This window comes from Anopheles marshallii, chromosome 3, assembly GCF_943734725.1.
Source record: "Anopheles marshallii chromosome 3, idAnoMarsDA_429_01, whole genome shotgun sequence".
Taxonomy (NCBI): Eukaryota; Metazoa; Arthropoda; class Insecta; order Diptera; family Culicidae; genus Anopheles; species Anopheles marshallii.
In genome coordinates, this window is record NC_071327.1 from 68,617,549 (window position 1) to 68,635,462 (window position 17,914).

The following is a 17,914-nucleotide window of genomic DNA, read 5'->3' on the forward strand; positions in this document are numbered from 1 at the left end:
AAGGCGAAAGGCAAAAGCGACGGTCACGCAGTGCCGCCCGGTTTGCTGACCGGACCGACCGACTCGATCGTCGCCGATTGGCAATGAGTCAACGATCTTTAAGGGCAGCTTGCGAAAACCGTGCGCGTGAGGAAATCAATAACGAACGTGCATCCTGCTGAAGCGAAGTAGTGTGGAATGGTGAAGAAAAGTGCATAAGCCAGGTGAATAGCAAAATACCCGCATCGGTAGCGAGCGCGATCTTCGGTCCAAAGTTTGATCAGTGTGGTTGCAATTTGATGCTCGTAAGGTTTCGGCGTGAGCTGTGTGCGATCACTGCGGTGCTATAAAGTGTGATAAGAGAAGAAAAAACGGGCCAAAACCTTCGAAACGATTAGTGAGGGGATAAAAGTTCATCAATACTCTGTCAGTCTGACCCGCAGAATGACAGTGCAGCAGGTGGGCAATAGTGTGATCGGATGATCGTTGGCCTAGACGTGAAGCTTTTAGTGCGTGCTTACAGTGTAGTAACCTTTCAAGTGCTTAAACTCCAGGCATAATAAAGTGCTGGCAGTACGATCATCTAGAAAAAAAAAATAATATCGCATCGCCGTGAATGTGGCTCTAAATCGTTCCGGTAGGCGTGTGCAGTCGCACTGAATGGTTGTGGACACCGTCGGAACAGCAACATCTCACCAGACATCCTCCAAAAAACCGGTACAGCGGGCAAGAGTGCGCAACCGTTCAACCATGGCGTGCAGCAGAATGATGCACCCGGGTGTGAAACTGGTTTCCCTGCTGGTGTTATTGCTGCTGCAGCAGCAGTCCCGGGCCCAGATCATCAACCGAACGCCACACTTTATCCCGGGCAGCGGTGACATGGCCCGGTTCAGTCTGCTCGAAAACACACCGGTCGGCAGTGTGGTCTACCAGTTGCGCGGTAAGTACCCCGCGGGGCGTAAGGGTGACACGAAAGAAACGACCTAGCAGGCAGGTGGAAATTCAGCGCCCAGAAGAAGAAATACACCGCCCAAAACAGATGATTCAACCGCTACCACCATTTCGGCCACTCTTGATTTCGTTTAATTATGCAGTTTTGCGATTCCGGTTAGATATCCGGATTGATCGGGAACAGGTCTCTTGGCTCGACTGTTGCCGTTCATCAACGGACGCAACGCGCAGCAATCTGCAAACTTCATTTCACTTTTTTTCTCTAATTAAAAGGACGCCGTCTGCGGCTGAGCTGCTAATGGCATCGGCTGAAAGGTGAACAAGATCTGTGGGGAACAAGGGACCATAAGGCTGTCCGTAAAATTACAATACTAGTACAATTTCGCTTTTTCTATAATTTGCTCGAAATATTCCCAAAATACTACCAAAAAAACCTCTACTTTATTTGACGTTTGTCCTTTACTTCTTAGTTGAAAAATATAAAATGGCAACAAAAAATACATTTAAAAACATAAAATATTCATCGTATCGATTGACCAGTTAACATCAAACCCTACAAAGCCGTCGACTAAAGTTGGCTGGCATACACTGCATTCAGCTGAACAACGCTAACAACCTGATCCAGTTTGTGGCATTTCATTCGACATGCAACTTCCCACACAGTGCCACCACCACTGGCACCCCCGCACGAAATGGAAAGACGCTTTGTTTCATTACCTCCCTAAAGTCCGGCAATTGGTTACGGTCTGGTGATGATTCTTCACGAAAGAAACAATGATACACACTATTGCTTTACGCCATCCTTCTCCACACTGTCGCGTCCCGGGCGCAGGTAAGAAAAGGAGAACGGAAGTGAAATGTTTCTTGCGAACGAGCTGGGAAAATTATCCCCCGTTCACTGCACTGAAACCCTACCTACAGTTCATGGTCATCATTTTGTGCCAGCGGAAGTATCGTTTATATACTAATCAACATTAAATGTAGATGAATTCTGCCCGAATACGTCAAAAGGTGGTTCTCACGAAAAGTGATCATGACATGTTGTTAGTTCAATACACTTTTTATGAACAATTTGTCGTCTAAAGAATTACCTAAAACACTTTTTAAATGTCTTTATTGTATTTAAACAAATAATTTCCCAAAGCCAATATTTATATAAGAATTCTTTATTGAAAAAAACTGCGACAGCCAACTAAGCGACGAACCTCTTGTGACAATTTGAGCTTTTCGAATCAATTTCAAAAATTCATTCATTTAAATGAAATTTGTGTGCAAAATATTTTACTTTTCTTCATATTATTAACTTACTACATTTCTACTTCATATTTCTTTAACTATACTTTAAATGAGTAGTGACCAATAATTCACCCTCCGATTATTACTTAGAAACTGAACACAAAAAATGTCAAAATAGTGAAAACCATCTTACCGTAGGAGGAAAACGTTATACATCTCGTACTATTGTCTTATGAAAACAATAAACCTAAATTGCCCCAAATCAGCAACAGGTTTGTGGTTACAGCTGTAAGCGAATAACCGAGCGCCGCACGACGCTTTCAAAAACGGAAACATTCGCCAGTTCATTTCGTTGCTGGTAAGGTCAACACCAGCATGACTTGACCAGCGCAACGGAGGTGACATTTTTATCATGAAATTGTTATAAGATTTCTATTACGTAGCGTGCAAAGAAAGAACATTCCAATTATTCTCCCGTCTCCATCGCTCAATCTGCAGCGGAAATTGATTAAACTTGATCAAGCACCGAAACGGACCGATGGATGGGATGAACCGAAACGAACACCCGCAAGCTAAGCTTGAAGGAAGCTTATAGTAATTGCTCCATCGATTGAAACCAGTTAAATCGATAAACTGGAAAATGGTACGGATAAATCGGCCGACACTGCCACCTCCCCTCCCCCGAGCACAACTGATTGCTCCCGATCCGTTACGAGACGTGCATCAGTTCCAGAAAATTTGCTCCGCTCATTAAGCTGTTCAGAATGGGAGGAGGAAGCTTGTATTTTTCGAGCGCAAACCCAACCCCCCACAAACGGTACGCAACGGCACGGTTAGCGTTACGATTTTTCCTTTTCATTTTCGGCGCCAACCGGCGATGCTTCAGGTCCAGTTTCGTTCCGATAAGCTACCACCGAAAACGAGAGGAAAATGTGTTGCATAAGCGCCCATACACACACGCACACCCATCGCATAATTGTGCATTTCATGCTAGACAGCGCGTGCACCGTTTGTGTACGAACTGTGTGACGATCGGTTGATGAATGAGCGCTACCCCATACTCGGGGGATGTTTTCGAAGGTGAGCCATTTTTGGATTATACTTTTCACACCTGCTCTTTAAGACCGTTTGGTAGCGGCAAAACACTCCTCGCAAGCGAAAACCGTTTTGTGGGTTAGTGGTGTGTTTGATTAGGAAATGGAAAATTGCCCCAATCGTATTGCCAAATACAGCGAAAGAAGCGCGATGTGTAATTACACTCTGCAAACGATCCGAAGGGAACGTTTTTTTTTTTTTTTTGAGGGGGTTTGTTTGTAAGTGTTTCATCGGAACGGTAAGAGAAGCGCTGAAGAGAAAATTAGCATTTTTCTGCCGGAAAACACAAAACATGGAATGTTTGCTTTTTTTAATCAGCTTCAGCGCTTTATATCGTTTCAACCATTGCACGGAGCCGCAAACCGTTGGAAGATTGCACACCGTTTGCTAATTAAAAACGCTCACCAATTTGGCATTCCGCTGCTAGCCTACCAAGCGATAGACCGGTTACAATAATCGACTTAACGAGTGCAGAAAAATACGCTATTCGGCATTATGTTTGGCGTTTGAAATTGAAAATTCCTTTGCGCTTTGTCTTGTCCGTTATTGACATTATAAATCCATTAGACAGCGAACCAATTTTCGGTGATTTTTTGTGGTGTGATTCGATACGTTCATTCTTGAGCTGATTGTATAATAAAATAGGATATTAGAACTGCAGCTATAACTCTCGCTTGGTCTGTTGCCATAAGTGCGTGGACTTGTCTGCTGCAGAAGTACTCTAAATCGCTCGAAGTCGATTCCCCTTCTGAATTGATTGACTGATTCCCAAAAAACCCTTCTGAACATCTTTCGCTTGAACGCGACTAAGGGAGCTTCACCAGCTTTGGACATATTTCATGGCTCTTAGGCGTATGTAACTACCGAAACTGTATAGGATCTATACAATTTCAGCGTCCTTCTAATTGGATTTAAACTTTGCATTTCCATCATCACAATTGAAACGAATAATTGATCACCAAAGTGATGATTTGTGGTACGAACAATGCGAAGAGAGGATACCTCCATAAGCCGATATTGAAAATAGAAAATCGAATAACGGATCAACAATAAACAAAACCGGTAGTGGGCCTATATTAAACCCCCGTTGCTATCGATGCTGCAAAACTAACGAAAGTTACAGCAGGAAATTGGATGGAAAAATAGAAAAACCCTGGGCTCCGACACAAACAATAGACGGGGCTGCATTTTGATTGCAACCCATCCGCAATAGCTTCAGAAGAAGTGTCTTTAATTTCTAAAAATATACCGAAGTTTGTTTATCGTCGCTTTTTCTTCCATTCCACCTTCCTGCTAGCAGCGCTGTAATTCCCATTGGGCCAATTTCGTAGGGCGCTTACATTCCGAAACTACGATCGATCGTACCAATCGTCCCAAAACTGTCACGAACAACTCCACCCGTGCCGAACAAACGAACTGCAGATAGTACGTACCGTAAGTAGGTCACGTCAGAAAGCTTCCGCCATTTGGGGTGGAAAAAGCACCTCCCGGGTGGGTGATGATAATGAAACGCTGCAGCAAAACGGGCTGGCAACATCTGATTGTCGTCCGCGTCTCGAACCTTTTGCGCGCCCAACAATGCTCGGTGAGATCGCGCGAGATGTTTGGAGGGATCGGTTGCGCGGGAGACAAACCGCTCGAAGGTTAGATGGTGGAAGTTACGATGCTTTCACTTGTTGTGAATAGCGGGAAGCAAACGGAATGGGGCAGATTCCACCGGTCAAATTCGTACGAGCGTCGGAATGTTTCGGGAGAAATCTTTTGTTTCGTTTCATCTGCGTCGCAAGACGTTGTTTTTTTCTACGGAGACACCGATGGATTTGGGATTTTCGAAAGCTAAAGAAAAAGCTCCCTCAGACACGGTCTGGGGCAGGGTTTGCGCGACAACCTCCGTAGCCGCGTGTGCGATTGGTGTCTAATGATGCGAAATAAATACTCTCCGTCAATGCTAAGTAGGCTACGGGCATTAGCTGTCAAGTTCAGTTATTATTGCTGTGGAGATTAGAGAGGACATAGAATTTGTGGTAATAAGGCTGCCTAATTAAGGGCTTAAGCAAATTATAAACCTTTCCCAAGAAATATAACATCTTTACCAACCCTTTTCCGTGTAAACTCTCTAATTTCAACGCTAAGGAAGGCATTCCAAGGTGAAGAATCTTCCAAACAATAATTAATCAGCTACAGTTAGGGAAGATTTTTGATGCGTTACCAATAGGCTTTTGCTTGTGTGGCCGTACCTTGCCAATCCGAATTACCCAACGATCCATCAGGCCACCTGGTTGGGCCTTTGCGTCAATGTCCATTAGCTCGCCGTGAGCCGTGCCGAAAACTTCCCGCCATCGTTTGATGAGCAATCTTTAACCCGGCGTGAAGGAAACGAACGAAGGCTTCATCCAACAAAATCGAAAGTGAACCTCATGTACCCTCGTGGTTTAATGAGATGATGGTGGGCAGTGGAGGTGATATAAATGATGTATCTTCCACCCTACTACAAACGATGATCATTTGTAGCACGTACCGTATTTTTCATGTAACATTTTTCACCATCGCAGCCGTTTAGGTACACTGGAAAGGTTACCGGTCAGCTTGATCTCCTTTCGCTCGAGAATCGGTAGCATTGCGACGTGTGACCTTCGAAGCTACTCACCTATATACTGCCTTGTTCTGACGCCAGTTCGAATGCGTTTCATTCTTGAACGCGTTGAGCAGTATTGCATCGTAGGTGGCCTGATTTGATCCCTTCCCGAATCCCCCCCCACCCATTTGAACCCAACCAAGGTCATCACAACCAACGTGAAGTTCAGTGCCTGGTGCCTTTAGGGCACAGGCATGGCCCAAAACCTCTCACAAGGCACACCTTTACTGCAGGTGTCGCTAGCTACAGTGCGAAAAAGTAGCCCAACTCATATCGGGTTTCGCGCTCTCTGTCGTGCACTGTTTCTCTCGCGCTCTTGCACTGTTGCTATGGTATCCAGAGGTATTTTCTATTCATGCTGACACGTTGGAAAATATCGGAGCTCCACGGCTGTTCCAGCCGGTTTATGTGGTGGAAAATGGATACACACTCAGACCCGTTTGCTGGTTGAGTTCCCACGGCCAAGTTGGGGGACAATGCTGAATGAGTTGACGGAAATTCCTGCCCCAGAGTGATCTCTTTCTTTTCTGAAAGTAAAAATTTTGAATAAAACCCCCACCAGTTAAACCGAGGTAATTCGGAAGAATGTAATTAATCTATAGAAAAATAACGCCTACTTTTCTTAATGTTATTTCCTTTAAAAACGTTATTCTTCTTGAAGTTTTTCTTAACAGGAAAAATAAGAAAATCTATTGTCTGATAGACTGAAGCTAATCGGACTAATGTATGCGTTCTGTAGCGCTGGATATAGCTTTTTGTTCGTCTTGAAAGCTTGATACAAAAAGGAAATAAAATAAACAATAGCTGCCATTAGTCACGTGCTATTGAACAACCGTGAACGACCGAGGCAAACGATCCACTCTTCATCACGTCACGTACAAGGCGTATGCGAGTGTCTGCAAACAGGAACATAAAAGGAGGAAATTTTCTGCAATAGCTGCAAATTAAATTTCGTCGCTTTGCTTGTTAATACGTACGCACTTGCCTTGGTTCGTATTCTGCCCATAGTGTATATATGTTGCCTAACTTTAGGCGTCTATTCTATTCATTTTGACAGTACACTAAGCGCTATTAGTAGACTTGATTTAAACTAACGTCAAAATTTAATTTGTCTGCTAAAAAGATAAAGAGAAGTAACTCCTTTGTAAATTTTATAAAAAAATATATTTTTAATAAAGTATAAAATACATTTATTATTATTGTAAAATAAACAGACAATCAAAGAAGAAATGATGCTCTTATAACACGCAATGAAAGAATGATGCAACCGGAAATCAAAACAATAAACCCCCAAATATGAAAGTAACCATTGTATTCTTCTGAAACACATAGAGTAAAATTGTTATAAAACATCTCAACTCTTACCAACCAACGTACCAAACCAACACGTCAAACTGAACGATGAAAGCCATCGTGTATCATTGTACGCGGTTTGGCAGACAGTGTGCCATTTCTCATGCACCTTTGCACCAGCGGGTGTTAAAATGTTACGTGCGTGCAAAAAAAAAACAAAACCTCCATGAAGATGTACATTAAACATTCAGCACCAATCGTCAGCACCTCGTGCGTTACGCCCATTTCCCGCGTATTTTCTGCGTAGAGCCACAGCGCGAACCGTTCAGAATGCTAAGCAGAATGACGAACGAAATGATCCGACAAGTGCCTCACACAAACGGTTCGACGCTTCTGTAGTAGCTCGTGTGGAGAAGAATTCTCCACACGCTCGTGCTGTTTTTGTGGCACTCGTTTTTTGCGACTCCAATACGTGTCCAATAGATGAAAGACGTGTGTGTGTGTGGTTTGTGTACTGTTTTGCTGCTTCATTCTGGCACGCCTTGAGGATGGCAATAAAGTCGTTTTGAGGCAGAGAGAGGCGAGAGTAATAAGAAAGTAGATCAATGCGAAACTCCCGTTACACACCGCTCATGTGCCAATGTGTTCTAATCATTTGATGTCTGCTCTTTTGCACCAGGTGTTGACCCCGAGGGCAGTAAGTTACGCTTCAGTATCTCCGGACCCGTATTTAGCGTCGATCGCGATAGTGGCGTTGTACGGTTGCGTCAATCGCTGGACCGCGAACAGCAGGACACGGTGGAAGTCATCATCAGCCTTACGGGTGAGTGATCGTTCGTAAATGTCCCGCTAGTCCATTTGCAATGATTTGTAAACTGAAATGTTCACCTTCTACGTACTTTCCCACTAACTCTCGTGCACTAGATGAGGGCATACTAGGAACCGAACCGAACACGGTATCTTTGCGGCGCGAAATTCCGATCCGCGACTTCAATGACAATCCACCGGTATTCATAGGCCGCCCGTACAGTGCAACGGTCAGCGAATCTACGAAACCGGGCAGCAACGTCACGGTAACGCCGGATATCATTGCCACCGACCAGGACGAAGGGATGAACGCGGAACTTACCTTCAGTTGCTATCAGGACCCGGCAAAGGGTGCGGACGATATCTGCGAGGTATTCACCGTGCACACGGAGAAGATCGCCCAGGGCAAGTTCGGTGCGTGGATCGAACTGCGCCGACCGCTAGACTTTGAAACGAGACCCTCGTACATTCTCACCATCCAGGCACGGGATGGCTCGCCCACAAACTCACTTCGCGCCGTAGCCTCCGTTGCCATCACAATCCTGGACGTGCAGGATCAGCCACCGATCTTCATCAACGCGCCCTATTCGGCCACCATTCCGGAGAATACGATCGAGGGTACGCGTGTGCTCACCATCAACGCAACCGACGGTGACACCGGAAGTCCGAATCCGCTAATGCTCATGCTCGAAAATGAACCGATGGGTCACTTCCGCCTTCACTACATTGGCCATCCCCGGTCGGGAGTGGCCGAGCTGATCACCACCGGTAAGCCTCTCGATCGTGAGGATCCAATCATCACACAGAATGGCGGTGCGTACACATTCTCTATACGGGCAACGGAGCTGATCAACAACGAGCTGCCCGGTGACTCGACGACTTCACAGATCACGATCGTGCTGACCGACGTGGACGATCACGTGCCGGAGTTCAATCAACCGTCGTACGAAGTATCGATTCCCGAGAACCTTGAGCAGGATACGCCACTGCCAGGGCTGGCGATCGTTGTGACAGATCGGGATCTTGGCCCCAATAGTCGGTACACCCTCGCGCTACGCAACATCCACAACTCCGAAGGCGTCTTCGGTGTTGTCCCGACGCATGGTGAAGGTCGCACACCGATCGTGGTGAAGGTGTTGGATTCGTCTCGGCTAGACTATGACGTACCGAGCGAAGATGCGAAAACGTTCCGCTTCCAGCTAGTAGCGTCGGTCGACGGTGAGGAGAAATCGACTGCCAATGTGACGGTGAGATTGCAGGATGCCAATGACAATTCGCCCACCTTCCCGCAGTCCACGTACTCGCTGCAGGTGCGCGAAAATTCCCCGCAGGGTTTCAAGATTGCGGACCTAAGTGCGACCGATCACGATGCCGGCATGTTCGGGCAGCTGTCGTACGCGGTAAAAGGCTTTGGAGCGGAGTTTTTCCGCACGCATCCCACAGAAGGCGGGCTGTACGTTGAGCGTCAGTTAGACTATGAGGAGCAGAAGAGCTACAGCCTGGCGCTGGTGGCCCGAGATGGTGGTGGTCGTGAAACGAATGCGAATGTGTTCATCGACGTGATGGACGAAAACGATAACCATCCGTCGTTTGAGGCGCTCGAGTACACCCGCACCATTCGGGAGGGAGCGACCGAATTTGAGCCACAGTTCTTCGTCCGTGCTATCGATGTGGACGGGCCAACGCAAGGCGGTGGGCGGGTGTCGTATACGATTGAATCGGAGAACAGCATCTCGGGACATGTATTTACGGTGGATCAAGACAGTGGGGAGATTAAGATCACAAGACCCGTCAGCTCGATGGATACAGACCGTGGCCAGTACGAGTTGCTGGTGGTCGCAACCGATCACGGAGTTCCACCGCTCAAGAACGACACTCGCGTACTGGTGCGTGTTGGACTATCGGGCAACCAGCGCCCCATCTTCCGGGGACATGTCACTGCCACGAACCGTGACATTCCTGGGCCACCGTCCTACCGAGCAACCATCCCCGAGAACGCCCCGGCAGGGTATAACGTAACGCAGGTCACTGCTACCGATCCGGATGGATTGGATGAGCTGTTGCGATACAAGATTGTGGGTGCCAGCGATAATTTCGTGATTGATGATCAGTAAGTATATTGGGATATCTAAAGCAAGCGTATTCCGAATCCATCTTCTTTACGTCTATTTCTGTTCTTCTCCATAGCACTGGTCTCATAACCGTCACACGGGAGGCCCGACTAGATCGGGACACTAACCCAGAAAGCTACGCGATCGTCGTGAATGCAATCGATGCCGGATTTCCCATCCCCGAGACGGCCACCACAACGGTGCATGTGAAGATACAGGACATTAACGATAAACCACCCAGATTCCCTCAGCAAACCTACACCGCCTATGTGTCCGAGCGGAGCCCCATCGATTCGGAAGTGCTGCGCGTCTCTGCCAAGGATACGGACGTGAACTCCAGAATTGAGTACACGCTGGTGGAACCGATCACGGCCGTCACCAAGGGAGGCATTCCACTGCTGACGACCTCGACCTACGACTACCGCCAAGCATTCCGCATCGATCGTGACGATGGTACGATCTTCGTCAACAACACGCTCAACTACAACTATGCCGCAGTCATAACGCTCACCGCGCGGGCCACCGATACGATGGCGGAAGTACACCCGGAACGGCAGTTCGATCAAACGGAGGTAACGCTTTACATCCAGTCGTTTAAAGACACCAATCCACTGTTCAAAAACAAGGGTTGGTCCACGGTGCGTCCGAAGATTGAGGTAAAGGTGAAGGAGGAATCACCCGTCGGCAGTGTCGTGTTCCGCATTGAGGCGGACGATCCGGTAACGGATGTACCGATCACAGACTTTGAGCTTGTGATGCCTGACGTTGACGGGTTGTTTGGTCTAAACGAGCGCACGGGCGAAATTATGCTTCTGCAGCGATTAGACTACGAAACGTACAACAAAACTACTATCGATTTCGTCGTCAAAGCCATCACCAGCAACCGGAAGCGTCACTCGCTCGCTTACGTGAACGTTACGGTCGAAAACGTTAACGACAATGCGCCGGTTTTCGAACGTGCGTCTTATCACGTTACAGTCCTCGAATCTGACCGTCATCCGCACGTGGTGGCAACGGTGAAGGCTACCGATCAGGACGTGGTGCGTACGGAAAAGGACACCTTGCTGGGATACAACGTGATCACGTACAGCTTGTTCGGCTCCCACTCGAACCTCTTCGCTATCAATAATCGGACCGGGGAGATACGGATAGCGCCAGGTCAGGTGTTGGATCGCGAGAAACAGTCGGTGCTGAAGCTGGTTGTCGTAGCGGAAGATGCACCAGGTCGCCCGCAGGATGCGAAGAAAGCAACCGTCGAGGTAATGGTGGACGTGCTGGATGTGAACGATAATGCGCCCATCTTCGGGCAGCGTTCGTACACGGCAGTAATACCCGAGAACGTTCTGGTGGATACGTTTGTGATCGCTATTACCGCACACGATCCGGACGAGGGTCTCGGTGGCGAGGTACGGTACGACATCCTAAACGAGGGTGAAGCCAACGGTAAGTAATGGGTGGGCCCAATAGTGGCCATCCGTAAACCGAATGATAAGGCAATAATTCCAACATTCTCACCTGCAGGACTGCTGCAAATAAATCCTAAAACTGGAGAAATTAAAACAAAGGCAATGCTCACCGGTAAGGGACGAGCTGAACCATACGAACTGGTGATCCGTGCGCAGGACAGTGGCAATCAACTGCCGAAGCAGAGTTCACTCTACAACGATGTGTCGTTCACGCTGTACATCGGAGACATTAGTGCGAACGATGGAATTCCCTTCTTCATTGCACCGCAGGTCGGTCAAACAGCTAACGTTACTGAGGTAAGTGTCCTGTAGCACTTCTCCAGGAGAAATCGAACAGAACTCTTGTTAAACGTGGTACTTCCTGCTTGTAGAATGCTACGGTTGGCGCTCCAGTCTTCCAGGTGATCGCCAGCGATCCAGACAGCCCAGCGACACCGAGCGGCACGCTGCGCTATCGCATTCAATCCGATATTGAGGACGCGAAGTCTTTCAGTATCAATGCGAAAACGGGATTGATAACTACAACCCGCTCGCTTGATCGTGAAATAAAATCAGCCTACAATGTAATTATCGAGGTGAGCGATATGGGTGAACCTCCACAGGCATCGACCGTGGTGCTACGCATCAACGTGCTCGACATTGACGACCACGAGCCTAGGTTCGTGCGCGAAATCGAATCACAACCGTACGAGCTGCAGATACTGGAAGAACAACCGGCCGGCACGATCGTCGGTAATGTCTCGGCACTGGATGAAGATATTGGTGCAAACGGTGCGATAGACTACACCATCTTCGAGGGTAACGAGTTGGGTCTGTTCAATGTCACACGCACGGCCGATAATGCAGCGATCATACGCACTACCCGACCGCTCGATCGCGAAACACTGGAATCGGTACGGCTGACGGTTCGATGCTTCAAACACAATACCGCCCCGAGTACGCTCATGCACGATACCTACAACCGGCACGATAAGTCCCAACTGCAGCTGTTAGTACACATCACAGACATCGACGATCACGCACCACGGTTCGAGCGTGAAAATCAAACCATCGGCATCCGGCATAACGTGCCGATCGATACACCGATAGCGAACGGACGTGCCTTTGACGACGATCCAACCGCCCGCCCGATTGTGTACTCGATCCAAAGCATCCACTTTGTGCCGCAGTTCTATCGGCGAGACAACCGAACGGAAGACTACACCGGTGTCTTCAGCCTGAACAAGGACACCGCCGAGATACGGACAACGCGCAGTATGTCCAACTTCGTCGACGGTTACTTCCAGCTGAGTGTCCGTGCGGCCAACTCGGACGATGCGGATCGTATCAGTGAAACGCAGATGAAGATCTTCGTCATACGCGACAAGTCACTGTTACGCTTCGTGTTCTCCCGGCCTCCGACAGAGGTGAGCGGTGTGTTGGATCGCTTTACGGCCGACATGCAGGAACGGCTGCTGGATGCCAATCTCGAGCTGTCCGTGTTCGACGCACAGGTACTGAGCCATCCGGACCACAGTCTCGACTTCAGTTCGACCAGTTCCTGCTTCCAGCTGACGCGCCACGGGTCGGCACTAACACCCGTGGAGATGATGCGCATCATGGATGGTGCCGAGATGAAGGAAACTCTGGCCGACGTTTATCACCGATATTCGGTGCACAAGATCGACTCTTGTGCGGTGGGTAAGAAACCGCCGGCCTCCGCACTGATCGCGTCCACCGGCACCTGGCTAGTGATACTGGCGGGACTGATAGGGTTTGCCGCCTTTGCCTCTACCATGACGGCGTGCTGTCTCGCGAAAAGGTAAGCTTGGTGCAATGTTTTTAATTGGCTGTACATTAAGTCTCATTTTCACATGCTTTTAGGTACAAAAGTCAGGTTCGATCAACGATCAACTCGCAGCGAATAGTTGGATCCGACATTTATGGTAGCGCAACACCGGTACTGTACACGGAACCTATCTACGGCGCACTGTAGTCAACGGTGTGGAAGGCCATGTCGACAATGTTTTTTTTGTTGTTGTTAAAAGTCTGTACAAACAAGTCATAAGCTAGACCCCTATTTCACCTCACTCGAGACGGCACTGTCTCTGCGCATGCTTGCCGAGTTCCGTTTCTGTAGCGAAGAAACTAAACATACCCACTACTAGACACGCCGGAAACCTCCGATCCGAGGGTCAAGACCGTACCGTGTTTACGCTGTTAACCGCCAAACAGAAACAGAGAGACACCCGTGAACACTTGCTCGCTTGAGAGTGGTCACCGATGTCGCAAAAAGACTATAGAAGGGATGGGTGGAAAATATTTATTCTACATGTTAAGAACCTTTGTACTGCCGTTTTTGCACACTGTCGTGAAGAAACGGAAACAGATCGAAAGGATACGCACCAAACCGTGAAGGTATGTGCAAAACGGAAACGTGCCAAACCATGCATCAAACTGTCCCCAAGCTCTTGCGAATCGTTCCCCTGTTGTATCGACAGCAATGCATATAGACAGGAGTTAAGTTATTACATTATCGTCCTTGTCCTTTGCGGGGCGTTGGGACACTGGAACTGGGCTGGAAAGGGACATGCAAACTAATAGCGTTTAAAGTATTTTGTAAATAAAAAAGGATAGCTAACTTTAAATAAATAATAACATAAAAAAATGAAGGAAGAGTATTGGATTTTTCATTATACATTATTTAAGCTATTTAAGCTTTTCGTGCGATACACGGGTAAGTATTAGTTGGAGTAGCTATTGCATCGATTAAATTTATAAGATTTTCAATACTTTTCGCTATCACTTCATCACAATTTGGCCCAACTACACCTCCTCTGTCCGTATAAATGACCTGAAAGGACTTAATGGGCTGGGTCATGTGGTTCTTTGTAATGACCTTTTGTCTAATACTGCGATGTTACAGTTAATCCAAAGTCATCAGTAATAAGACATTTTTCCTGCAGGTCTTTAGCCGCTACATATACAGTTGGGACACAAGAATATACCTATTAGACGTGATATTATCGTTTCCTACATTACATTTTCATCGTTGATCTCTATTATTCCTTTGTCGAGATCTTGCTCAAAATTACATCAAATATATTACCAAACTTTAACCTGGAATCATGTGCTTCCTTTATTCAGATAAAACAATCAATACAAAATGAAGAACGATTGATAAATTCGATCTACATATTTCCGTTTCTCTCCTCGAAATTCTCATTCCTTTTTCTTACAACTATCATCTTCATGCTTTCTAAGCTGCGCACTCCGAGGAAGGAGAAAGAGAGACACTTTTCTGTAACTACGGCGCATAATATGACTGGTGTGGGTATTACAAAAATAAAACATGAGCTAGGGAGTACAACCTTACTATCAAAAAAGGACAGAAAAATACCTCATACAGTGTGGTAGTATTGGAAAATACACTTTCGCTATAATTGATCGATCACGATCACGATGATAATGGGGTATGGGGCGTTACTTGCAATGAAATGTATGGAGCTTAATGGGTAGAATAAAGTATGTTTGTCCTTACGTTTCCCTTTTCGTCTATATACTGTGGATAGGACCGGATGTATTACATTTTCACCACCGATACTAGCAATGGTTTTGAATAGAAAAACCTAACAACACACACATACGCACACTACCGAGCGGTGGTGGCTTACCGGAGTGACTTCCCATAGTTTCTCGTACGACTCCGCAATGATAATATAGACACGCATCGATTTGTTCAGTGTGAAAACTTAAAAAGAAAATGTTTGGCTACTATTTTGTTAAAAAAAACAACCATTTATCACTACATACATGTCACATACAAACGATCCGGTCCGACAAAAGAAGTTATTGTACGCGTACGCGTTGTGTTTGTGAGCAAATTTTAAACTAATTGATATAACGCTTTCAAGAGCATGTGCATTGTTGCCTTTAATTTGAACTCTCCCGCACTGCTTTGCATTTTGAGGAGTGCGCTTGTATAGTGGCAAACGCATAAACCGTATTCGAAATGAATATTTGCTACTGGTAAATAAAAAATTCAAAAATTTCCACATGGCTAACGCGCATCCAACAAATAAGTTTGGCTGGTTAGAAACAGGGCACCCATTTGCGTTGTATGCTATAATTCTAACACCTAAAACAAAAGGGAGAGTGAAATAAATGTACAGCAGGACACGACACCGTTACGAACAAAAACTACCCGCCCCATAAAGTCACAAGCTGAGACAGTAATGTATGGTAAGCCTCCGTATCGCATTAGATGTACATCATTTCCGCCATGCTGGACATTTTCTTCGGGATGTACACGAGCGTCTCGAAATAGCTTGCCATTTCGTCGATCGTTACATCGCAGGGCATGGCATTAAGGCGGGCCTGCTGGGAACAGGAAGCCGCAGCAGACGAGGAAGCAGATGATGCGTTCGTGCTGCTACTGCTGCTGCTGGTCGGCGATGAGCCACCGGCCGTAGCATTACCTGAGGGCAACGCCGGAAACAGTGACGCCATTGCCAGCCCATCACCGTCGATCGCGACGGTACCTTGCGATGAACCACAACGCGTTCCGCTGCCCCTAAAGTTCACCTCCACACTGCTGCCGTCGCTGTCAAGCGATGAGGTACTGTTGGATTTCTTCAGCTGCCGCTTACGATTGTGCCGTGCGGTGACCGTGGTTCGGCTGAGCTGCTGCCAGGTAAGGTCTGTCGTGCGGAGCGCTCGGAAGCTGTTGTGCGAAAAATTCGGTTGCTCTTCACCCGCCGGCAGGTATGAGGATGTGGATCCCACACCGGTGGAGGCACCCGGCACAAGTGTCAAATCGTTACACTGTGTGATCAGTAACCTAAAATCGAGCATATCATCGCTAGCCTCGCCGGCGAAACATTTGGTGAGATTTGTCTCCGAAAGGGATGGCTTGAGCGAGGCACCGGACGGACCAGCGTTTCCCTTTCCTTCGTGTTGCTTGCGAAGATTCTGATGTACACACTTGCCGATGTTACGTAGCATCGAGTCCCGCACAATCGTCTTCCGATCGGAACGATGCTTGTGCTTGAAGGTGGGTTGATTCCGTATACCGTGCTCCAGGTGCATCGAGGCGCTATGTTTGCCGTGGTGCATTGCTACCGTAGCGATGGGTGCCCGTTCGGCACCACATTCGCACCGATTACCGAAAATTTTCCTTATTAATTGACGATCCTTCATTCGCGTTTCACTGGCACTGTCCAGTTCCGCCCGAAATGGATTCCTTCCATTGTCGGTCGTAGGTTTGCCGCTTATCGATGAATCGGCACGCAGCTGCTGGAACGTTTTGAGCGTATCTTCCAGCCGGATTTGTTCGTCTATTTCGGAAGCCATTGTGTTTGCTTTTCTTACTGAAAGCTACAATTACAAAGGAGTTTTCGCCATTATTGTTCAGCAGCGTATAAAGATTTGCAGTTATTATACAATTACCTTACGATGTTGGGTAAAACAAAGAGCAATTATCTCACATCACCGTCAATTGATGTCGCGATTTGGTTGCTTTGTTGGCAAGTACAATTTGTATCTAGGTTCTATATCTGAATCAGCAAATATTCTGAAATAGTTAAGAAAACACATAAAAGTCAATGTTGAACAAGTAAGGAAAACTTATATTGGCCAACTTAAGGAGGCCAAGTTTGGTTATAAAAAAAACCCACATTCAACGTGCCAGTTGCAGTTGCACAGTTAGTTGCCTCACTTAAGCCAGTTGACCGTAACATGAGCAAAATATGTTATAAAACGCTACACGATCACAATTTGGAAACGTATGTGTTAATTAAATGAATAATGCATACTGGTAATGTTGTGATTAGTATTTGGTGAATCTAATCCAGATTCATGTTTCGGGAAGATTCTTTGAACGGAATCTCTATTTTGAAAATAGAGACAGAGGTGAATTTTTTGGATTCATCAACCTTTTGTGAGTCGACTCCTGATTTGAATGAAACCCCACGGAAGATTCATAAGATTGACTCTTCTCAACAGATTCATTAAGCACGCCAGTTACTTGGTATCGATGGTTTTGCTACTTTACAACAGCAAGCTTATGAGTTTTGCGCCACACACATCTACTTCCGCAATAATAAAGCGGAACAAGGAAGTGGAAATTTCCAGAAAAGGACCCGCTGCAACCAGACCACTTGGATGACCTTTTATGGGATTGCGCAGCCAATAGAAACAAATATTTCCATCTGTCTTTTCCGCGAGCCAGAGATTCGTGTGAACAGTTGTGGAAAATCAGAATTGCCTTTGAGCATATGTAAACACAACCACAATAAAACAGACTTAATTTTAATGCATATCCACAATGTTGACTGTTTTTTTTCCTGTATTCCTTCACCCTA

General features: G+C 46.7%; 2 protein-coding genes across 2 annotated transcripts; one reads left to right on the forward strand and one right to left on the reverse strand.

Moving 5' to 3' along the window:
- Positions 1 to 729: 729 nt before the first annotated feature.
- On the forward strand, positions 730 to 13,548 carry LOC128713071 (protocadherin-like wing polarity protein stan). Its single transcript, XM_053807935.1, has 7 exons — positions 730 to 919; positions 7,869 to 8,012; positions 8,114 to 10,106; positions 10,184 to 11,550; positions 11,629 to 11,870; positions 11,945 to 13,374; positions 13,437 to 13,548. Exons 1-7 carry the CDS (start codon positions 730 to 732, stop codon positions 13,546 to 13,548), a joined length of 5,478 nt encoding a protein of 1,825 aa, XP_053663910.1.
- A 2,264-nt stretch (positions 13,549 to 15,812) lies between these two features.
- Positions 15,813 to 16,904, reverse strand: LOC128714834 (uncharacterized). The gene has a single exon (XM_053809715.1). The coding sequence runs from the start codon at positions 16,902 to 16,904 to the stop codon at positions 15,813 to 15,815; it is 1,092 nt and encodes a 363-aa protein (XP_053665690.1).
- Positions 16,905 to 17,914: the final 1,010 nt, after the last annotated feature.